General features: G+C 36.5%; 2 protein-coding genes across 6 annotated transcripts; both read left to right on the top strand.

Annotated features, from left to right (window-relative positions):
* The first annotated feature begins 435 nt into the window (after positions 1–435).
* Positions 436–5,024, top strand: LOC103706776 (DNA-directed RNA polymerases II, IV and V subunit 11). 2 transcript variants are annotated; one of them, XM_008790993.4, is made up of 6 exons: positions 436–598; positions 988–1,082; positions 1,189–1,278; positions 1,388–1,466; positions 1,554–1,649; positions 4,549–5,024. In XM_008790993.4, the coding sequence occupies exons 2-6, from the start codon at positions 1,030–1,032 to the stop codon at positions 4,585–4,587; spliced, it is 357 nt and encodes a 118-aa protein (XP_008789215.1). In that variant the 5' UTR covers positions 436–598; positions 988–1,029; the 3' UTR covers positions 4,588–5,024. The 2 variants fall into 2 exon arrangements, with proteins under 2 accessions (XP_008789215.1, XP_008789216.1); XM_008790994.4 differs by having other exon boundaries at positions 438–591.
* Positions 5,025–8,482: 3,458 nt separating this feature from the next.
* On the top strand, positions 8,483–23,388 carry LOC103706777. Of its 4 annotated transcripts, XM_008790997.4 has the most exons (9): positions 8,485–8,701; positions 9,104–10,222; positions 16,390–17,722; positions 17,900–18,179; positions 20,903–21,010; positions 21,109–21,387; positions 21,866–22,009; positions 22,745–22,959; positions 23,050–23,367. In XM_008790997.4, exons 2-8 carry the CDS (start codon positions 9,148–9,150, stop codon positions 22,931–22,933), a joined length of 3,408 nt encoding a protein of 1,135 aa, XP_008789219.1. In that variant the 5' UTR covers positions 8,485–8,701; positions 9,104–9,147; the 3' UTR covers positions 22,934–22,959; positions 23,050–23,367. The 4 variants fall into 4 exon arrangements, with proteins under 4 accessions (XP_017698198.2, XP_008789219.1, XP_008789218.1 ...); XM_008790996.4 differs by having other exon boundaries at positions 9,145–10,222; positions 22,745–23,388; XM_008790995.4 differs by having other exon boundaries at positions 22,745–23,388.
* The last annotated feature ends 202 nt before the right edge of the window (positions 23,389–23,590 follow it).

The following is a 23,590-nucleotide window of genomic DNA, read 5'->3' as shown; positions in this document are numbered from 1 at the left end:
ATTGTATCTGGGCCACAGAATCGCAGAAACCTCTTGGCCCAGTCAAACCAAACTACAAAGGCCACCTTCTCCTCTTTTTTTCTTTTTCTTTTTATTTTTTATTTTTACTTGCTAAAGCGCGCGAGTTGAACTACACAAGTACAAACATAACGAATAAAATCAAAAAAAAGAATATCATGAAATATTTTATACTACTCCTCTTCTCGGATCTACAGAGTGTCATCGGAGTTATTGGTCGCGGTCGGTCAATCCGCAATACTATTAACTTCTCTAAACGATTTTCTGCCACTGTGTAGTTTTTTTTTTTCGTGAATTTAGCCGGCGGCGCTCACGGCTGCTCTAGTTTCTCCCAAGTCTTTTTTACCCCTAATTTAAACCGAGATCGGTTATAAATTGGGGGCACTTTGGTCTAAAACATAGAAATAATACCCTATTCGACCCCCTTCGCCCCGCCCCAAAACCCCCGATCCCCCTTTCTTCTTTCCATTCTCTAATCTCTCTCCGGCGACCGTCTTCCCTTCCTCCGACGGCCGGCGAATACGGTGGTGGAAGAGCGGGCGGAGAGGACGCCGGCGCCCCTCTCTCTACGAGGCACGAAGTACTCGCTCTCCCCCTCCCCTCTCTTTATCTCTCTCTCCCCCTCCCCTCTCGCGGGCTCCCCTCAGTCCCCTGTGCGATGTGGCTGCTGGGCTGCCTGCCGCAGTGGTCGAGGCCTGTCAAACTTTCCGGCGGTCCCTCTCCCTCTCTCTTTTCCTCTTCCTCCCTTCTCTCTTCCCCCTTTCTTGCTCCCCCATTTAATTTGTGCTACTGCTTGAGTGGTCATTTAATTAGGGATTTCTCTAGAGATGGTTGATGATTATATCATTGTCAATGCTTCAATTGAGAGTAGTGTAGTTGTGTAGATTGTAGATTTAATGATTCATGTTTATTTTTATCTTTAATTCTGTATGTTATTCGATTTTTTAAAAAAAAATTATTTGGTTTAAGTCGTGAGGCAAAGGAAGCTGTGAAAAAAGAAGAGGAGGAACCATGAATGCCCCGGATCGTTACGAACGCTTTGTTGTCCCGGAAGGCACCAAGAAGTAGTGAACCATCCCTCTTCCCCCATCATTTTATATATCTTCCCTTCATTTCTTATTTTCTTCTCGTACATTTTGTGCAATAAGCTTTTCCCTTCAATGAAAACAGGGTATCCTATGAGAGAGACACCAAGATTGTCAATGCCGCTTCCTTCACCATCGAGAGAGAAGACCACACCATTGGCAACATCCTTAGAATGTGTGTTTCTCTTTGTAATCCTCCCCTCCTTGTTTCCTTTACCTTTTAAAAGATCGTAAATACTTTATGCTATTATTCTTTTTCAAGTTGGGGATATTATGTATCTCAGGCAGTTGCATAGGGATCCGAATGTGCTTTTTGCTGGTTACAAGCTTCCGCATCCTCTGCAATACAAGATCGTCGTCAGGGTGGGTGAATCTTCTGTATCCATGAGTCTAGTGTTTAGGGTTTTTGAGGATTTAGTGTTTTCTAATTTTTATTTGGGCTTTTGTTAGATACACACCACGAGCCAGTCATCGCCGACCCAGGCATACACACAGGCCATTGATGATCTTGACAAGGAACTCCTTCAGCTGAAGAAAGCGTTTGAGGTATGATGTCTTCTTCAACTTTCTTTTTGAATGGTTTTACATTTACTTCTTACTCAACATTTAGGATGTTTTATCTATTTCATGGATATTGCTGTTCTGCTTTCCTATTAAAGATTGCTTGAGAATTTGGAACTGATGGAAGCTGCAATTTGCTGTAGGGATCCTATTTCATTTCATAGTATTAGTATAACAGTGGTGCATACCTCTCTAACTTAAAATATAGAGGGAATTCTTGTTTTTAAAAGGAAAATCGCTAAGAGTTTTGCTGATGATTTTATTTTATTGTATTGTCCTATACTATAAGTTTGGGGCTGCTACTCATTGGGCTCTTTGGTTTATTTGTGCCTTTGAGATGAACACATCTTCTTACTCATTGGGCTGCTAGTTATTAGTGGTTTGTAGCTTGTACTCTAGTAACATGTAAACATGTCATCTAACATTCTTAATAGACATTTTGGTATGCAATTTTTCATGCTGACCGCATGATCTCTATTTGGCATTTAACACAAATTCATAAAAACTGCATGCAAATTTTTGTTTGCTCTCTTTCGTTTTTAACTCCAAGAATCACCCAGAAAATTATTCTACAGGTTGATATTCCTTGCAATAAGCTACATCAATTTTCTGATTCTCCTTGTTGATGCTCAAGCCATGTGTTCTACCCTATTTTGTAGCTACATTCTTCCCTTTTATGCTACTATGCAGGGCACTTGATGCAACCCAAGATGATTGGTTGCTTGTTGATGGTGAATAACAGAAGTTCAAATTCATTTCCACTTTATTTCTAGTTTAAAGATATCCAATAGGATAAAAAAGCCAATTCTAGCTCTCTCATTCTTTGTTCTTCTACATGAATCTGTTCAAATGCTTGAAGTTAATTATGGGTATGTTTGGATGCATGAATGTTCATAAAAAGTGTTTGAATTGAAATGTGTCATAATCACATCTAGAGAAACTCGAGTCTCAGACTTGATGGCCAGGTGAACATCCACTGCTGTGGATAGGATGATGTTGGGGAATCAGGAAGGGGCTTGTTCATTTCATCGCATTCATATCTGTTGAAAGGGACTTGTTCATTTCAATGGCATTCATGTTTGTTGCTGGTGAGCAAAGGATTACATTAATGTGCCCTGTCCTTTCCTGAAAATCGACCTCAACTTCCAACCCCCCTCCCCTCTGGCCAGAAGTCAAAAATGTGTTTTGTGGGAGAAGCTAGAACTTAGTTTTGCACTTTGGTGTACTTCTTTTCAAACAAGCATTTGAAAGTTGACACTTGTAATCATGACCTGTCAAGATCCGGCACCTAGCCTCCGAGGGTAACTTATTATCAACCAATGGCATGAAATCACTTTAATTAATCATCACGGAAGCATATGATTCTCAAATCAAACTTCAACTTGTGTAATTATAACATAAGTGGCGATTTGAATGAACAGAGCAAGCTAAAATTTCACCAAAATTAATTTTCTATAGCCTGAAGCCTTGAAGTCAAAATTAAAGATTAGTTCATTCCATTGTCCTATAACATACAAAACATTTCATTTTAAGAGAATTATTGTATTTGTACACTACAAAATCCTCTCCTTACTCTGCTAGTATAGTCACTTATATATGTACAAGTCAAGCCTTAACATACAGAAAAGGATCTGACTCTTTCTTCTCTAGTAGTAGCTTCACTATGTACACTTTAAGCTTGCTAGTGCCAATCAGCTTCCACTCTGTAAAACATCATAATTCAATGATAAACTACATAGTTTAGCAAGCGCCCTGATATAGAGAACAATATAAAATTATGAAAAATTAGATGATAAAAGTAAGGCGGATCAATACGTATTGAAGCTTGAAAAACTAAGAAACAATGTCTTATAAAAGTCATAAAAATAAGTGCTTCTACCAATATAGTTCATTTTGAAAACATCAAAGTACACTTAATAAGTTGCAATAAAGATGGGCACCTTGGATAGTTAAACATTCAAGCACAGCCTAAGGTTCAGCAATTATACTAATAGGAAAATTGAACCAAAGGTTATCAATCTTCGGCATCCTCTTGTGGTGCGTATAAGATTTGGGCTACTTAAAGTTTTCGAGCTCTATTTCCACATGCAAATTTGGTTTTTGGGATTGTTTGCGGTTTTACAACCTGTGTGCAGAAATAAATTAGGCTGTCAAACCACTCTCTCGAGTTTTTGGTTTATGACTAAATTTTTCGAGGCATCAAAGTGACAGCGTGCATTTGGCACATAAAAAGCATCCCAAGATGATTCTTTAGGCACATGATCAGGTAGCATGAGTAGTTAAAAAGTGGCCAAGTTAATCTGAGCAAAACTTGCCAAGAACTGTTAGTACAGTTGACCGACACCTCACCTCTAATAGCTTGCCCTTTAGAAGGTCCAAGGTTCTGGGTAGTGCTCCAAAAAAGGCAGAACTTGTCATCAAAAAAAGTTGAGAAACCAATAACCCGAACAGAGCTAGCTGGTGGCATTGTTTTAGCCAAAATAAATTTGAGTGTACAAAAGAAAAATGATGAATCATATTACCTTGATGTTCTGCACATCAATATTTGTTGTCATTTCCTCCTTTTGTTATACTTTTTCTTCATATATGCATTTTTTGTGACGTCTCATCAAGAATTACAAGTTTTGGTGCAATTTAGGATGGACTTATTTATGTTTCGATATTTTACAAGCAGATTTAGACTAATGTTTTGGAAATAAGTGATCATATAAATATTTACCTCGGCCCTTGTCCTATTGCTTAAATTGTTCTTCGTCGGCTTATGCATCGAAGGCAGTTTTTCTGGTAGAACTTTCTAAAATTTATTCTCCATCTGCCAAGCTGTATTCTTCAGGTCAGCAATAAATCTTACCTACCTCACTTCTGGGTAACTTTTGGTTTGCAGGATGAGAAGAACAGACTTGAAGGGAAGCCCTACTACTAGCCTGGGCAGCAGCAGTCGCTGGTATTTTTGTGGTCATCGAGTGAATGAGCTGGTTGTATTGCAATTTCCTTGGACCAGAAGTTAAAAAAACTGTTTAGAGTCACTTTTGTGTGATTGTATGTAAACCTTAAAACCCATAGCCTTTCTGACCTTCATGCATCAGGATTACAAGCTTCTGTACTGCAACTGCCTGAACTCAAAACTGGGCACATTAATAGTTTTGGACTGGAGTTACAACTAGAAATGAGCTTCCATAACAGATTGCATCAAATTTGGCAGGCCCGGATATGTTCTGGGCTTAGATTAGGACTGGCCTGGATCTTAGATCTGAACTCAGCCCACATCTGGACTTGGGGGCTTGTATAAATTGGCGGACGAGATTGTAATACGGAAGAATCCAAATGAATGGATCTGACTATAATATAGGTAGGATTTAATGTGTTGTTTGCATTATGGAGTGCTATGCAGCACTCGATGAATGGTTGTCACCAGCAGATAGATTCTATATATGAATGCTACCTTGTTTGATGGTTGTCCATCCGCTGTGGTTGCTCATCAAATGCTGCATTGTATTCTGCGCTCGATTCAATAAAAAGGTTGAATCAAACTTAACTTGAAATTAATAGATGATTTGATTGTCTTAAAAAATTGATAGTTTATTTTAATTTTTATTTTATTTTAAAAATTTTAACGACAAGATAGAATCTGCGAAAATACTTAGCATGGTTACTTTTGTTGCATAAAAAAAACTAGTTTTTCCACCAAGGAGTGCCCTCGCACTCGCTGAAAAGATATCTCTTGTTCTTGTGTGGAGCCGCCCATGCCCAGAGTCGAGCGGCTAATTTAGATTTTTTTAAAATTTTTTTATCAATATTTTTCTAAAAATTTAAATTTGTATGAATATTTTTAAAAAAATTATATTTATTTCTGTACTTTAATAAAATATTATTTTTGCACAAATGTCTCTAATATAATGATTTTTCTAACAACATTAATAAAAACTATATTTATTTTAATTTAAAATCAAATATAATTTTGAAATTATATTTTTTTGCCTTCCATCGTAATTGTTTTATTTTCATAAAAAAAATTTTAACGGCGTTATACGGCATAGTTATATATGCAAAAATAAAAATAAAAAAATAGAATAGTAAAATAAGTATTATATATATATATAAATTTTACTAAAAAAATATTTATATAAAATTTGATAATTAGAAGGATATTTATATAATTTAATTTTTTGGGTAAAAAGTAAGATCGCATCCTTTGCCGAGGGTGAAGTGGCTTGAGTTGGTGGTCGTCCTGCTCTCTTTCAATCCGTATAGCTCATTTGGAGTTTGCAAAGGGAAACAGCCAAAACGCAAGATGCTCACGTGTCTTACTACCAACCAAAAAAAAAAAGTTTAAGGAAAAAGACATTCTAGTTTCCACTATGCAAAAATTTGTCTTCTAGTGTGTTACCTGATAGGTGGGTCCGTGCTCGTCTCAAACTAGGTTGTTTGTATGCACCACCTAAGCACCCAAAGTTGAAATCCAGCTGGCCAAGGATGAATGGGAGCTCTTTTTGCCAAAAAATGAATAAGAATGTTAAAATATTTACAAAAGTAGAAAAAAAAAATGAAAAAAATATTTTTATTTGTATGTTGCATCATGTTCAATACATCTCAGGAGTTTTATATATTTATATACAGACACCATTAAAAAAATATATATAGTTTGATATTGGATCGCACTATTAATAAAAAATATTACTCGCTGATATAAGTTGTTATGTGATCTCTAAAATCACTCTAATAAGTTAATGCTAATAAAAAAATAAATATAATTTGACATAGAATCATACTAATAAAAAAATATATTATAAGAGGTGCATGTTGTGTGATTTCTAAAATTATGCTAACAAAGAAGTTTAAAACCTGCCAATACAACTAAAGGCACGTTAGTTTCTACATTTGATAAACAACATTCATAGGCCACTTGATAGAGTTGGAAAACTCAAATTGTACAGGTATGGGTCCATGAAAGGAAAAAGAAAATGAAAAAAAAAATAGAACAAATTTGGTCCATTTATTTGAGCTTATGCAAGCCCATCATACACTAAGAAAAGCTTCCATTTACATCTAAATCTCCAACTCAATATTCTACCCAAAAGAAGTAAAACAACTCAACTCAACATATAATTCTCTCTTTATATTTATTTAAGAATCTGACCTAGCCAATCCCTTCATCCTCTATTTACCAAACTTGGTACATTGCGCATGCTGATACAGGCACCACACCCCCTGTTAATCCTCAACGTCTATAATTTGTAACAATTCACTGTGCCTTAGTGCACCGTAAATATCTATAGTTTGATTTTTTTTTTTAATTCTAAGTATCACTTATTCATTATCACCATTATTGTTTAGTTATATTATACTGTCATGTTAGTTAAATAACGAGCAAATAACTCTGGTTGACATTTTTACCTCTTTTTTTTTACTATTTGAGAAATGCAATATAATAATGTAACAAATTACAATAAATAGAAAATCTAAATAGTCAAATTTCTGCTGCATATTAAGCAATAATTTTTAGTGATGACTGAGTAAATTTTTTTGTCATTAATACTGACATCCACATGGCGAAAATAAGAACAATTCAGATCTCCATGCAGAAACTCCTTTCATTTAATATCAATGTCATTAATACCAATCCCATGAGACTTTCTCTCATTTTCTAAACTATTTTGAAATGCAATATGATAATGTGACAAATAATATTAAATAAAAGACTTCAATAGCCAAATTTTTTTGTACATTAAGCAAATGAACTATAGTGATTAGAGTAATAAAAACTCGCCTCCTTAATACTAGTGTTATTAATAATGGCGCCTACATGGTGACCAGAGAACTTTACACAAGTTGAGCTTCTTTGCAAAAAAACTAGTTACTAATATTAGTGTTATTAATGTCATCATCTAGAGAATTTTGCACAAGTTAAGCAACATATACATCCATATCTAGATATGAAGGGAGAATTTTGCACAAATCATTGTGCAGAAGCTTCTATCATAAATATTAGCATCATTAATACTGATATTGCAGAAACTTCTATCCTACAAGTAGGGTATGATCTTTTTCTCGTTTTTCTAACTAATTATAAAATACAATACAGTAATATAATAATTATAATAAATAGAAGGTTTTAATAGCTAAATTTATGTTGTATATTAAGAAAAAAACTTTAATAATGATCAAGCACATTAATACCGATGCCATTAATATTAGCCGCATATTAACCAATAAATTTTAATGATGATCGAGCATAGCATTCATATGGCGAGCAGAGAATTCTATGAAAACTTCGATCATTATTACCAATCATGCACGACACAATACAATTTTTTTATCTTTTTTCTAATTATCATTAAAATTGCAATACAATAATAACCAAATTTTTATGACAAATTAAGCAGCAAACTTTAATGATGAACGAGCATATTAATACTTGTATCATTAAAACTGATTACTTATAATATAATATATAATAAATTATAATAAATAAAAAATTTTTAAATAAATTTAATGATGATAATCGGGCATATTAATATTAATATTATTAATATATAGTTAAATAATAAATTTTAATGATGATACATAAATACCAAATGCCGGCACAATGATGGTGTCTAAATAATGGACCACTAAAAGTAAAATATAACCACGACACAGTTGATGCATGTGATCAAAAGTCATGGAAATGCGAATCTCGATGGACTACTCGTCAATTTTTTTTTTTATACTTTAACATTCGTTAAGAAGGTAATTCAAAAGGCTAAATAGTTTCTTAACCTTAGAAAAATAAATAATATAACGGTGCAGAAGTTGCAACTATATATCCTCCTGGTATTATTATTCCCCTGCGATGCTTTGTCCGGAGACTGCAGGCTTGAATCCACGAGATGCCGTGCTGCTGTCGCCGCTCCGGCCATCTCCCTCTTGTCCTCCGCCCCTAATGGCGTCCCAATCCGCCGCTCCGGAGACTCCGCCACCTCCCATTTTTGCCGCCGGCGAAGGACGCTTCGCTTCTCTCTTCCTCCTCGGCCACGAGCCAACTCCTACCCCGATCTGTGAGTCCTCTTGGCCTTCTCTGCTCTTCTCTCTCTCCGTGCGAAATCCTTCTCTCTTGCTTCTGTTTCTGGCTTGAAATCGCTTCAGAAATCGAGGGATTTGAGCCACATCGGGGACTTTCCCGAGCTCCCGATCCCGAGTCGGAATGGCCGTCTGACTTCTGTCCTCTGGTTTCGGAACTGCCGGCTCTAGGGTTTTTGGGGTGGGCATCATGTTCTCGATGTACGGTTAGGGTTTGGCCGCCGAGGCTGCTGCGAAATCTCTGTGTTTTTTTTTTTTTTTTGAAAATTTCTCATTTAAGGAGCTTGTTTTGCACTTCTTTGAGGATAAATTTGATAGAGAACGGAATTTTTTTTTTTTTTTTTTTGGTTTGTTTTCTGTCTTTCTTCGTTGGTTTCCAGGTGTCTGGACGTCATCTTTGTAGTATTTGGTTGGACACCAGGAGATGGCGAACTCGGTCGACGTGGTGCTGGATTTTTTGAGGAGAAATCGGTTCACAAAGGCCGAGGCTGCTCTGCGAGGAGAACTCAGTAGCCGGCCGGATCTGAATGGGTCCCTACAAGAATGCCTTTCCATAGAGAAAGAAGAACCGAGAGAAGCCAGCACAGCAGCTGCCAATGCAAGGAAAGTTGGTGCTGCTACGCATTCTGGAGGCAGTTCTAAGGAGCTCATCGTTAAGGAGGTTGAGGTAAGGAGCATTGGAAATGGGTCTGGAAGCAAGAAGGGTGTTGTTCTTGATCAGGGTATCGGTTCATCAGATTTGTACCCTTGGGACTATGGCTCCATTGATGGTCATACTGATCCCTTATCAAAGGACTCAGACAAGATCGCGAACAACTTCTCTGGGCTCTTGATATCTGGTCGGCGAAAGTACTGGTCAGGTCCAATGGTGTTAGACAAGAGGGATGTTGCTGTTGGAACGGAGCCAGAGTTTTTTATGGAACAAAGGAGTTCTTGCATCGGGGGCACGGGTAAATCAAAGGTTGAAGGAGAGCCTGTCATCAGTCAGATGAGTGAATATAGAGCTAGTGATTCTTACTCCAAGGATAATTTACTGGATAACTCATGGCTGAAATGTGAGGCGACTTCGAAGGACTGTTCTGTGAAAACAATGTTTCCTTCTTCTGGTCAGGATGCCTCGACAAGCTATGGTGGTAGTCTAGGGTGTAGGGATGATGAAAAAGAGAGGAGGAAGAAAACAGAAAGTAATGATATCAGTGAAGCAGCAAACCAACAGCTAGATAATGTGAGCAGGCCTTTCCAGTCTGGGAAGTCTCAAGAAAGATCAGAGCAAAAGTTTATCAGGAGCTTTAACTTATCACTTGATGTGGGGAATCACAAGGAAGAGATGCCATGGCTTCCTCCTGTTAAGCTCAAGTCTGAGGATAAGCCAGTAACTATTAATTGGGAGGAAAAGTTTGATTATCATCGATTGGGTATGAAGCCTCCTGGTGCAGATAACACAATCTCGATGGGCTCTCTTCTTGATGTGCCTGTTGGGCAAGAGATTAACCTTTCAGGTCCAGTATTAGTTAAATTTTTGATAGTCTTTGTTTAGACATATCATTTAATCTAATTAATGCCTTTTTTTATGGTTCACATTCTTCCAGTACTTGATGAATCTATGAATGTTTGCATTTTTCTTTACCATCTTTGATTTGTTCGGCGCAAAAGGATTTTTATCATCAAATGCTGCTTACCTCTGCTGGACTCCATCATATATTTTTGTTCCATTTGTAATTCCTTATGGAAATATCTAGAAGTTGACTTGATGCATTAAGTGCACCATGGGGCATGCCTAAATGGGGTTGTACTATTGGAAATCAAACGTGAAGTGTAAACTTAGAGGTCAGATATGTTACCGTCACTCTTTCTATGACCTCTTTACCTGGGTGCTTTATCAAGAAAAGTTTTTAACTTATGGAACCACTAATGGAGAACCTTATGAATATTTTCTCCATGGAATTTCCTTGGGATCATTTGGACAAAGCACTACATAAGCTAAGCTGCTATAGGGAACTAAGAACCGTCAGTGGAGAGATTTCTGACAAATCATGCTTTGTGGAACTGTCTTTTGATTATCCAAACAATGAACCATGCAAACTAGGCTGCTGTAGGGAACATTCAGTGTTCGTATACTATTAGTATTACAAGATAAATGTATGGTTAAGTGGACTAGAAATTAGTTTCTTGGTGTTGTGGCTTTCTTAGGGAAGTTGTCAGTCAGAAAGAAGGTTCAGTATCAATGGATCGGCAATAGGATTGTGAATCCTTTCTCTTAAAAAGTTAAATTCTTTGGTCCATTAGGATTTTTTTCCCTTTCAAATATTCCAACTTAAATAAAAAAGTGGATTTAATAGGATTGTCTTTCGTTGTCACTTCAGTAGCCTTTTATATAGGGCTGGCGGAGATATGGTGATTGTAATATGATGATTGACATTTGAATGAAGAAAATTTTTGTTAGATTCTTCCCATCTTTCTTCATCTTCATCTTCTATTTCTATCTCTTTACCTCCTTTCTTCTTAGTTGAACTCATGTAATCTAGCCTTTAAGGATACATCAGTTTGGTATCAAAATAAACCTTACTTGTCTGATCAATTATATAATCTATGTCTGAAAAGTGTTATCCACCTAAGCAGCCAAAATCCAGGGGAATTTGAAGGCGAGCTGATCGAGAAAGGCCATGATGCCATTTGAGATAGAATTCTGTTCAGTGAGATTAACTAGTTCATGCCTTAAAAAAAGTTGATGCTAACCCCTTATCTCTAATCTTTATTCCCCTATCTTGGTTATTCCAGTGGAGGCTTTTGAAGGACCCTTTTATTATGATCAAATAACAACGGCTATGACATCCAGGATTTGGTCTTTAGGAATCTGCCAAAGATTGATCTCACTATTCCGCAGAAGTTATGAATCCTGTAGTAGAAGTTCCACCAACTGAAAATGGAACAGTTGAAAATGTTCTGGTAGAAGAATTGAGGATTTTGATGAATCAATTCTTGAAGCTTTGGCTGGTGATTCATGATAGTAGTTGCTGCAAGATCTAACCATTAATAGGCAGATTGTTGAGATCATGTATACTTGCTATGACAATCTGTTGCAAGATTTAATAGTTGAGGCGACAAGCAAGAGCAATCATTGGTGATAGATCAGTGGCCCAATGTATTTGCAACCATTCAGTGCATCTGTGAGCCTCAAAAAAACAATGGTATTTGTGCATCTATGATTAATTGCCCATTGTATTTCCACGCATTGGTGGTAGATTAGTACACCTTAGCATTTCTCTGTGCAATCGACAACAACTTAAAGAAGAACCTATGGCCCAATATATTTGCAATGTATACTACAAATATGCATGTTCAATTGTTAATATCAAAACCAACAAGCAATAGGTGGAGAAATCATAGCAAGAAGCACCTTATCAAGATTCTAGCGTGCAAACTTTAAATAAGACTAGATGAGTTTCTACTTCGTATCTTACCCATGGAACCACTGTGCAACATAAATCCATTTCCTAATGATTTTTACCAAGTAAACAACAATTATTTCAATCAAGAGTGGTTGTGATGATTAGTAGACTTCAAGAAGAAAGGTCAAATGTGGATAAGAAAATGGATAAGAGAACTAGTGTTACTGTATATATTTGATTGTATTTTCAGATATTTTAATTTGGTAACTTATGTTGTTAGTTTTAGAACCCTATCTTGTATGGAACTAGTGTGCAAAAATCTTACTTTAGATATATACTGGGCAAGGTAAGTCCTAAGATCATCAGAATTTAATGTTGGATATTCATAATTGTCTTTCTATAGGGGGCTTTGCGGGAAGTCATATTTTGCATTTTAGGAAAGGTTTTGGGTGTCCATATGGGGATTGGATAATTGGTTATTAAGATATAAGCGTCTTAGATTACCTGTGAAACAAGTATAGAAAAAAGGATATAACAAGGCCTATCACTAGCTACTGCAAAGCCGTATGTGATTTTTTTTTTAATGAATGGAAAGACTTTTCTTTGTGCTAGGTTAGTTACCTGCTTTTTCACTTTAAGTTCTCTGTTTCTTGCTGCTTTTTCCCCTCTGTCTCTTCTGTCTTGTTCATGTGATCTTTATCATATTTCACTGTTATCTTCTTCTTTTTCTTGTTCTACTCCATCAAACTGTAGGAAATTCATGCAATCCTTTTCTTATTTTCTGCACCGGTTCTATTTCTTCAGTCTGAGATTTTGTTAGGAGTCTTCTACTGCTGATCTCTGGTTACTTTTAATTCTAGAGAGCTTTCCTAGTAGCATCACCTTTCTATAAATTTTAAATTCAAACTATCTGAGATCTAATACTAAATTAATCAACTAATTTTTCTCTTGCTGTCCTGTTTTCTGCAACAATAAAGCAAGGTGATTTATGGATCTAGTTTCAACTACCTGAGTTTCTTCATGTCCACCAGCTTTGCTGGCCATCGCTTGATGATAAGTCATCAAATGGTGGTAGTTCAGCAAGCATGAAGACTTGACATGTTAGCACATCAAAACTCCAGAGACCTCAGAGTGCGATAGAGAAGCATGCTGGACATGTAAAATGAGAAAACCTACAGAAATGCAAAAAGAGGGTTTGGAGGAAAAATGGAAGTGAAAGAAAGGTGAATCATGGTTTACCTAGAAAAAGACTGTACCGTACCTCTGCTAAAAGACAGGTCCACTGTCATGCAAATTGATGCAAAAGCCTGTAGGCATTTAAGTTCAAGAGAAAGAAAAGAATGGTATAGAGTAGAAGAAAGTTGAAGGGAGATATCATGTTGAATCCACCACTATATTTAAATATAAAAACGTACCAATTCTTCATTTTTCATTATATTCTTTCACGACTACATGGTTTTACATAGATATCATAGAACTTTTCATATCTCTTACATCAACTCATAACAGTTTTCTAAGAGAGAACAAAATTTACTTGTATAAACTCTAAAAGGCACATTCTTGAACCATAATTAATAAAGCCTAGAAATTTTAAAAGTCACATTTCACATTTATGAACAGATAATTAAAATTTAACTACCAACCATACTAAATAAATGCTATTCGACTAGAGTTTAACTTCTCAACTTAAATTGTGATATGGACTAGGTATACAGGCAAATCCAAAATGGCTGATCCAAAATAATCAGTCCATTGCACTTGAGTCAGAGATTTCGCCATGTAGAGCTTGTCCTTGAGTTCTTTGATCGTAAATTTGGATAGGAGTACCTTTCTTCCAAGCTTGCTAACATAGTCTTGTGACTTCATGTGAAAATAATTTGTATTTTATTGGAAGCTGATGATGCAATTCAATAACATATGGCCATGGTGGTTCCGTAGAGAAATATGGGTCCTCCAAGATATCAGCAAATGATTTGATATATATATATATATAGACCCAAATAAAAGTAGTTCTCCATACATATCTTTCCTGATCTTAAGGCATGAAACCAAATTTTGGAAAACTTCGTATTCCATCAGCCCATGAGGATCTGAAACTTCAGTTTTTACTCCTCTTAGATCAAATTCAAATGATGAAGAGTTGATTGGGTTGCTAAATCCTTTGTTACAATTTGGTGTTTCAGTTACATGGATGGAATAAAATGAGGAGGGGGTAATGGAGAGGAAGAAAGGGGAAAATAAAATCAAGAGTTAGGATGCAACCAATCTAAGTATCTGGAAAAACAGAGAGCGGGCAAACACTAATAAGAAGGGAGATATGGAGAAGAATTGAGGAATGAGCTTGCAGAGTTTATCAGTTATGCATTGACAACCCTTGATATCACCTTATTCAACTATTTAACCTGTTAGAACATATAGATCATACAATCGCTAGTTGGGTCCTTGTTGAGCTTCGCTTGAATTAATACACCATACATGAACTTAAGTATGTAGTCGTGCGGTAATCACATGGCATCGTAAGTGGGAATCTGGATGCTTCCAATATATCAACTTTTGCTGATTTCCTAATAGAATGACTTCCAAGTCAATGAAAAAACAATAAAAAAAGAAAGAGAGCATGAACATAACATAGCACGATGTTTTGCGGCCTTTGGGATGGTCATTGGGCATTGAACTACTGTTATTTGGTGATCAGCCAGGCGAAGCTGGGAGATAGGAGAATATCTTGCCTAATATCTAATTGTTATCTTGTAAAAACATTGTTTTCCATGCCCTCATTACGAAACCTTTTTTAGCTTGCCTTTGTCTGGCAGATATACCAAAAGCTAAAGTTCCTCCATGCCTGTTTATTTGGTGGAAATCCGTTTGTTATTTATATCCATGAAGGATGTTTCTGAGGTCCTGACCTGTTGCTAAGTGTTGGATTTACTCAGCAGGAAATCACAAGAAGGTAGTACTTGATGTATAACCTTGTGTTGAAAGTGAGGACCACCTAATAATTCTTGATGATTTTGCCCCTTTGATTCTAGTGGTGGCAGCCTAACTGATCTGAAGTCGACTTTTATTTGGCTCATAATTGCTCTCTCCTCTTCATGTTTGGTGGAAGGTATTTTAAGTATTGTACTCACTTTTGGAATCTCACAAAGATTAGCAGGAGATGGCAAGAAGGATTAATTTTCTTTCATTTTGGACTTCTAATAGCAACAATGCTTGTCCAAATTGATATTATTTCTCCTGTCATCTATAGTGGTGAAGGAGAGAAGGGATTAGAAATTGGTTACAGGTAGGCAGATAGCTATTGAAGGGGTACCTCTCAGCTTGGAGAGTGTGTTGGAGAGCCAGACGAACCAAGGCAGACTCTCATGATTTTTTTAACTGAAGGCATAAACAGAATAAAAGATAATGGTTGATCTAGCCAGTGGGATTTGCTTCCATTTTGGATTTTGTGACACATGAGAAATGATATGTCCTCGAGATTTGGGTCCTCAAAGGGCAGCTTTTTTGGAGTTGGCTTGACTACTTTTGAATCTTTCACATAACTGCTTATCTAATTGCAATTTTGAAATTCTTTATGCATAACTATTAGGTCTTCATGTGAGTTCTAAGTTGTTTATGATAAAATTTAGAGCATGTTGGTCCATCTGAAAGAAAAATATAGTGTAGCTTAGTCCTCACAAAAAGAAGTAAATTATAGTCAATAAGACTTCAAGATTCCGATAGACCTCTTGGTGGGCATATGAGGCATAAGAAGCCATGATGCATTCTTGTCACATAGACAACAATAATCAACTTTTCCCATCATAATGGGGTTAGTTATGGAGCATAACACATTAGTCAGGAAGGTTTCGACAAGAAAATATTGAGCAGATACTACAACCATCATGTTAAATTACTGGTTGAAATATTACAGATGAAGGAACCAACTTTTGGTCGCTCCTTTAATTGACTTCAGACTTGTAGAAGGTGATGATGGCCTCTTCCTTATCTTTGAGAATTTCGGTAGTGGCGGTGACAATTTCATGCATGGTTAGGTGTCCAATGATATTATGGATGCATAGCTTGTATCTCTGCTTCTCCATCAAAAAGGTTTATGTAAAACTTGTTTGTAGTATTTTCTTTTTTTCTTTGTTTTTTTCCATAGGATAAGCTTTCATACAAATGCAAGTGACTTGGGAGATATCATTGTTGTACATCTTTATGATTCCATTGCATACACGCCCATAGATACATATATACGTACATTTGCCTTATGTTTACTGAGTAGCATGTGACAACAGGTGAGAAGCAACCTGTCGGTACTAGTTGGCTTTCTGTAAGCCAAGGAATTACTGAAGATACTTCTGATTTAGTATCTGGTTTTGCTACTGTCGGTGATGAATCAGTTGACTATCCAAATGAATATTGGGATTCTGACGAATATGATGATGATGATGATGTTGGCTACACAAGACAACCAATAGAAGATGAAACTTGGTTTCTAGCTCATGAAATTGACTTTCCATGTGACAACGAAAAGGGAACAGGACATGGTAGTGCTCCTGATCGGCTGGATGACCAGTCTTTTGCCGAAGAAGACTCATACTTCTCAGGGGAGCAGTATCTCCATACAAAAAGTGTGGAACAAGTTGCTGCTTTGGAGGGTCCCATCACATATGTGCCATCTGAAATGTATGGTAGAACAGCTGAAAATGATTTAATAGCTCAGTATGATGGGCAATTGATGGATGTTGAAGAGCTTAATTTAATGCGTGCAGAACCAGTTTGGCAGGGCTTTGTTACCCAGAGTGATGAACTGATTATGTTAGAAAATGGGAAAGTTCTGAATGAGTATGAGCAGCCTAAGCCTAATGATCTCTGCATAGATGATGATCAACTTGGTTCTGTCAGATCCATTGGTGTGGGCATTAATAGTGATGTTGCTGATATCGGCAGTGAAGTCCGCGAAAGTTTGGTTGGAGGAAGTAGCGAAGGGGACATAGAATACTTTCATGACCATGATGTTGGTACAGGTGGTATCAGACAGTCTCAGCCTAGAACATATAAGAGTTATTTATTTCAAAAAAAGATGGACAAAACAAAGAAAACTAAACAAAAGTCAGATAAATACGTCATGGCTCTTGAAAAGGGCTTTTGCCCCATGGGTATGAATTATAGAGATGGTGGATTTTCCTTTCGACCTCCTTCAGGAACTGGAGATATGTCGTGCCCTGATTCTGCTCATACTCTATGGTCAAGCAAGGGCAATCCTGTTGGTGGTGGTGATGATGAACTTCCCATCAGCACAAGTACTGATGATATGCTTGCCACATGGAGACAGAAAAGCAGCGATTCTTCTCCAACAAAGAGCTCCAAGAATGAAAATATTGCTGATGCTATAAGATCAAGAGACTCAATTGTGTCATCAATATCGAGCTATGCTAATGCTGAAAGGGAGGATATTAAGAAAGGTCATTTTGAGAAAGCAACTGATGCAATAGAAGAAGAACCTGAGACTGGGACAACACTGGAGGATGAAGAAGCAGCTGCAGTACAGGAGCAAGTAAGACAAATCAAATCTCAGGAAGAGGAATTTGAAACCTTTGACCTCAAGATTGTGCATAGAAAAAACAGGCATGTTAGCTTCATCTCCTGATTTCGCTTTTGTCTAATTTTTTTCTCAATACTTTTCTGAATCTGTGTGATGATTGTGTGTTCTAACTACTTTTCTCTAACTTGTTTAACTAAATGCTTGGATCATTTTTTTTTTCATTTGGTTTCTGATCATTATTCCTGTTTACAACTTATCAGAACCGGCTTTGAGGAGGATAAAAGTTTCCATGTTGTACTGAATTCAGTGATTGCGGGGCGTTATCATGTTACTGAATACCTAGGATCTGCTGCATTCAGCAAAGCTATTCAAGCGCATGACTTGCACACTGGCATGGATGTATGTATGAAAATTATAAAGAACAACAAAGATTTTTTTGATCAAAGCCTTGATGAAATTAAGCTTCTAAAATTTGTCAACAAGAATGATCCCGCTGACAAGTACCATATTTTGCGCCTTTATGATTACTTCTATTATCGGGTGAGTAAATCTTCTTTTGATCAGTATTCTTAGTCACTATTTCTTGTGATTGTTTCTGAAATTTAGATCAGCCAGTCTTTGATGTTATTTTCGTGACCATCCATATCATTCATTAGTTGGTTTTCAATGCATTTTTCATCTCAAGGTGGTAAGTCTACTTTTGGATTTTAACATTTGCCCTCTTGTTCTTTTCACTTTCTTCATGGCAGCCTTCAGACATGCTATATGAGTAAAACATTCCATTAACCAGTTACCGTAGTCTAATTGAAGGGTGGCTAGTATGTGCATACCGGCCATAATATGGTATGTTGGGAGCTGGGATGCACTGGTGTTGGACGTATCAAGCCTGTTTAATGTTGTACTGCCCGCGTTGAGGCTTATTGACCCTGTACTACTCAGTGTCCTTTTTTCTTGAAAAAAAAAACTTTTTTCTTGCTCGTATACATCAAGGCGTGTTAAGTCATACTGCGCCCATGTCAAGGATTATATTAGACCAGCTGACCATCAATATGGTACCTATCCTCGAGAATTGAAACTATAGTGTTAATATATTGATATATAGCTAACATCTTTTTATAATATGTCCATTATTTGTTCATTAAATTGCACAAAGGTGTCCCCTTTTCAAATTTTTGGAGGTTCAATTGTTGGACCAAGTGTCCAGGTAACACCTATCTCAAAGCCCATGAGGGTCTTCCACTTTGCAACTATGTGATAGAGATAATAGTTATCCAGAAAATTCAAGGGAGACTTTTATTGGGGCCTCACATTCCAACGGACCCATGAAAGAAGAAACATAGCCATAGCACATTATAGAGAGATTCATTGGTTAGAGAAATTTGTTTGTGGGAGATCTATCAAAGCTTATTATCTTCTATGTTTGTTGTTGGATTTCAATGATTTCATCTCTCTCCTTTTCTTATCTGGCCGCACATGTAGCAGAGTAGTAAAGTGGGTTTTCATGAGATGTTTGAGTTTGGAATAGTGCATCTGATGTTTGCCCTTTTATTCTCTATGATAATATAACTTTGCTGCAATGTACTTGCAGATTCACTTAGCTGGGGATTTGTCTTCTTTTTGTGTTAACATGAACTCTAGAGCACTTCTATATTGTGCATTTAATATAAGTTTTGTTTCAAGGTACGCCGTCTTAGTACCAGGACCCGTACTAGTGCCACACTATCACTGTATCGGTACGGTACGGTAACGGGCCAATTCGGCATACCGACACTCGGTATGCCTCCTTCACCGTATACCAGTACCGAACTAGTATGGTACAACGAACATTGTTTTATTTCCCTCTGTCAAGGCCGTCCTTGGAGGTTTTTACTTCCAAAATCACAACTTTTGTACATTTTTGGTGATAAAGATGGTTTGTACATTTTAGAATTTTTTTGGTTGTTAACTACAGGTAAAACAAGTAATAAAAGCGAATGGTAGGGAAAACTCTTAAAGTGGAGTATGCTTCTCTACTTGAAGCTTTCTGACCTGATATATTCCTATATGATAAACCTAAAGGTCTGCTTGTTCAATTCCGATGGAATCATGCCAAATCAGAATGTTGAAATGTGAGATCATGAGATTTTTTGGGATTACCATAATTGCAATAATTTTAAAATTAGACTGAGTTTCTGGATGTTCCAGGACTGATGGCCATGGGTCGGGTCAGTTAAGCCAAAAAACAGGTGCACTATATGTTTGAAAAAAAATGATTTTTTACTTTTAATATTCCGTAACCATTTATGAAAGGATTATTTTTTTCCAACATCGACTTGTATTTGTAATCCACTAGTTTAAGAGTGTTTGTTAGTATTTGGTTAGGCTTATAATAGAAGTATAAACATCTATTATTATTTTAATAGATGGGCCGAGTATGCTATTCATTAAAAGATAAATTTATTCATTTATTTTTTATAAAATTGACTTGTATCAAAATTCCTCGTCGTTAGGAGTGTTTAAATGTATTTTGGATAAGGCACAATAACTAGACTTCTCATTTCTTTGTAGATGTCTATGTTGTCCTACTGTCATTAGGATTGTGTCTCCTGTTACATTGAGCATCTTTGTTGTGAGGTCCAGTCATACCTAATAATTTTGAAATATTTTGGTGAGTTCAAATAAATTTTGTTTTCTTTCTTGGATCCCAGGTTCCCTTTTCATCTTCTCTTCGACTCTTCCTCTTCACGTTTCGTCTTCGTAAATTCTGAAGATGCCTTCTCTTGTTAAACCATTTTTACTTTTCTAGTTTAACTGGAACGTTCCCTCCATCTGTTATGTCTCTAATTTGATGAAAGGCCCAGTGGTGCACAAGATATTTGTTTGCAGTGTTCTTCATTTTGTAAATTTTGATTTCTGTATAGTGACTTGTTGAAATAACCATTTTTTTGCTTTCCTCTATGATTTCATATCCTCTACATGACTATTGTATCACTGACATTGTGATATCGCTCTTATTTATGAAATGCTCCACTGTTTTCAGTCTTGGAATATATTATGTCTTCTAACTCTGTGAAAAGCTTTTCTTCTCAAGTAAGTTCATAGAAGAACTATTTCTAATAAATTGTTTGTCATGAAGTAAACCCAATTTGTTATTTTCAACTTCTCTCTTATCTCCATTGTATGGTTTCAATTGTTCCTTTGGTTTTCAAATGTTCAAATATGTGTTTGTTTTAATCTGTGTTGTTTTTTTTTTTTTTTGGATTGATTTTTTCTGAACTTTTCAGGAGCACTTGTTGATAGTTTGCGAACTTCTCAAGGCCAATTTATATGAGTTCCACAAGTTCAATAGAGAAGCTGGAGGGGAGGTTTATTTCACAATGCCAAGGCTGCAGGTTGTCTATGACAAGCTTTCTTGTCAGAGATTAAAACCCTTAATTTACAACATTTCCCCCCAGTTCTACTAATACTCCTTCAACATCTGTATCTGCAGTCAATTACTATTCAATGTTTGGAGGCACTTCAATTTCTACATGGCCTTGGTCTTATTCATTGCGATTTGAAGCCTGAGAATATTTTGATAAAAAGCTACAGTAGGTGTGAAGTGAAGGTCATTGACCTTGGTAGTAGTTGCTTCGAAACCGATCACCTATGTTCTTATGTACAGTCACGATCTTATCGTGCACCTGAAGTTATCTTAGGCCTTCCATATGATGAAAAGATTGACATATGGTCACTTGGATGCATCTTGGCTGAACTTTGCACTGGAAATGTAAGTTTTAGTAGTCCTATGTGTCTTGTGATGATTAGCTCTTTGTCGTATATGACCTTTTAGATTAATAAAATAAATTTTGGGGATTAAATTTCAGAATGTCCTACATCAAGTATTCACTTTTTCTCAAGTAATTTTGGGGATTAAATTTACTTGTTAAAGAATGGTGGAAATTGAATGTGCTGGAACAACATTTCGAGTTATCCACAATGTCAGACCCTACGCTTGAAAAAAAGGATGTTACTTTTAAATCTTTCTCATTTTTCATGAGTGTTTCTTTAACTGCTATAACAGATATCATTGATTTTTTTTTCAGAAAAAGGATAAGAAAGGTGATATTTGGTGGGATATTTGCAATTGAATGATATCTAGATTTAATACTTTCAAGCAAATTCTTACCTTTTAACTCTCTGTAATCTCCATGCATGTCATTGGCGACTTCTGAGAAAGAACAAATTGATTGTTTAATTTTGCACAGGTTCTCTTTACAAATGATTCTCCTGCAACTTTACTCGCTCGTGTTATTGGTATCATAGGCTCCATTGATCAAGGTATGCTTGCTAAGGGACGGGATACATACAAATATTTCACAAAAAACTACATGTTGTATGAAAGAAATCAGGTATGGTTACTTTTCTTTTTCTTCAAGTTTCTAATAATTAATACACAATTTCTAATTTTTCTTAAAATTTTCTCTGAATAGGGCTGTTGTAAAATTGTTACTATGATTCTTTAGCATGCAAACATCTACATTTATGTGTCAGAATAGCTTATCTTCTTGGCCAATGATATTATATAGCATTGCTCCATTCATCCAGAAAGAGCCCCTAAAAGGAGATTCAACTCGCAAAAATATTTGCCCCTATTTGAAGGGGCTTCCCTTCTTGCTATCGCATGGTTTTCCCTTTGGATACTTTCTTGGTGATCCTTGGCACAGGGTATTATGAAATATGGCTTTACAAAAGTAGTGAAACCAGGATTTTTCCACATATAACCAGTTGATGCATTTCAACTTCATGGATCATTTTTCAGGGGCCATGAGCCCACCTGTTTCATTAATACTATTGACTGCTATTTGTAATGCTTTGGCATCTATAGAGCATGCCTCAACAGGTTTATGTGGAAGTTTTATGCTACTAATTACTATTGCAATCTAACCAAAATTATCTTGCACCATTAGCACTTCATAGTTCTGAAACAATGTGAATGATTGTTACCAGAATGTTTGTTGTTTTAGATGCACTCAATCTGTCTTGCAAAGATTTTTTTAAATCCATAGGAGCAGTTACCTTAGCAGTTTTGCATTAGGATAATGTTATGTTTATATTTCACAGGCATTCTGCTTTAACTCTTTCAGGAAACCAATAGGCTGGAGTACTTGATTCCAAAGAAGTCATCATTACGGCACCGGCTGCCCATGGGTGACCAAGGCTTTATCGATTTTATTGCTTATCTTCTTGAGATAAATCCCAAGAAGCGGCCGACAGCATCGGAAGCACTGAAACATCCTTGGCTATCTTATCCATACGAGCCTATATCATCATGAGTTAAATCCCTGGATGTCTAACCTATGTGAGATACCTTGCAAGCAGTACTCTTGCAGGAAATGCTCTTACTTGCATCTCTAATTCATGCCTGCATCTTGGTATGTCGTGACTGCAGGCCTGTAGATTTCTACCATGGCTAAAACAATTCACCATTATCTGATGGTTGGAGCATCTTTGCTGCTTGAAAGTCCCGCGGTGCAGCATGCTGTTGTATGTCAACTTCATTTGTTTGTTCTAAGGCATAGTGCATGTAGAAATGCGGTGATTAATTCCTTGATGAAGAGGGGAAGTTTCCTGTTGTATATGATGTGATTATTCTCGAGGCTTCATGCTATCTTTCTGGTTATTTGCTGGAAGCAGTGCTTCAGTTACCGTGGAATGGATTCTGAGCCCCGTTCTGTTCAGAAATTTTTTAGATATTTATTACACTTTTTGTTTGGGACTTTGTGGTGAAGCTGGTTTTCCATATTAATCAGCGTCATTTAATATGAGTCCTTTTAATCGAATTCATGCTCTAGGTAGAGCCACTGTAAGATGCTGACACCATGAGCATCTCTTGCCTCAATGAGGTTCACTGGGATGCATTCAAAATATCTAATGCTTCTATCAAAAAACATAAGATACAAATAAGTTGGAATGTGAAAGACTACTGGTTT

This window comes from Phoenix dactylifera, chromosome 11 (genome assembly GCF_009389715.1).
Source record: "Phoenix dactylifera cultivar Barhee BC4 chromosome 11, palm_55x_up_171113_PBpolish2nd_filt_p, whole genome shotgun sequence".
Lineage (NCBI taxonomy): Eukaryota > Viridiplantae > Streptophyta > Magnoliopsida > Arecales > Arecaceae > Phoenix > Phoenix dactylifera.
This window is presented reverse-complemented; position numbering and strand designations above follow the sequence as displayed.

Coding starts and splice junctions, on each gene's coding strand:
- LOC103706777 (XM_008790996.4), top strand. CDS start 9,148: ATGGCGAACTCGGTCGACGTGGTGCTGGATTTTTTGAGGAGAAATCGG. Junction 10,223..16,389: donor GCAAGAGATTAACCTTTCAG/GTCCAGTATTAG, acceptor ATGTGACAACAG/GTGAGAAGCAACCTGTCGGT. Junction 21,011..21,108: donor TCACAATGCCAAGGCTGCAG/GTTGTCTATGAC, acceptor CTGTATCTGCAG/TCAATTACTATTCAATGTTT.
- LOC103706776 (XM_008790993.4), top strand. CDS start 1,030: ATGAATGCCCCGGATCGTTACGAACGCTTTGTTGTCCCGGAAGGCACC. Junction 1,467..1,553: donor AATACAAGATCGTCGTCAGG/GTGGGTGAATCT, acceptor GGCTTTTGTTAG/ATACACACCACGAGCCAGTC. Junction 1,650..4,548: donor AGCTGAAGAAAGCGTTTGAG/GTATGATGTCTT, acceptor TTTGGTTTGCAG/GATGAGAAGAACAGACTTGA.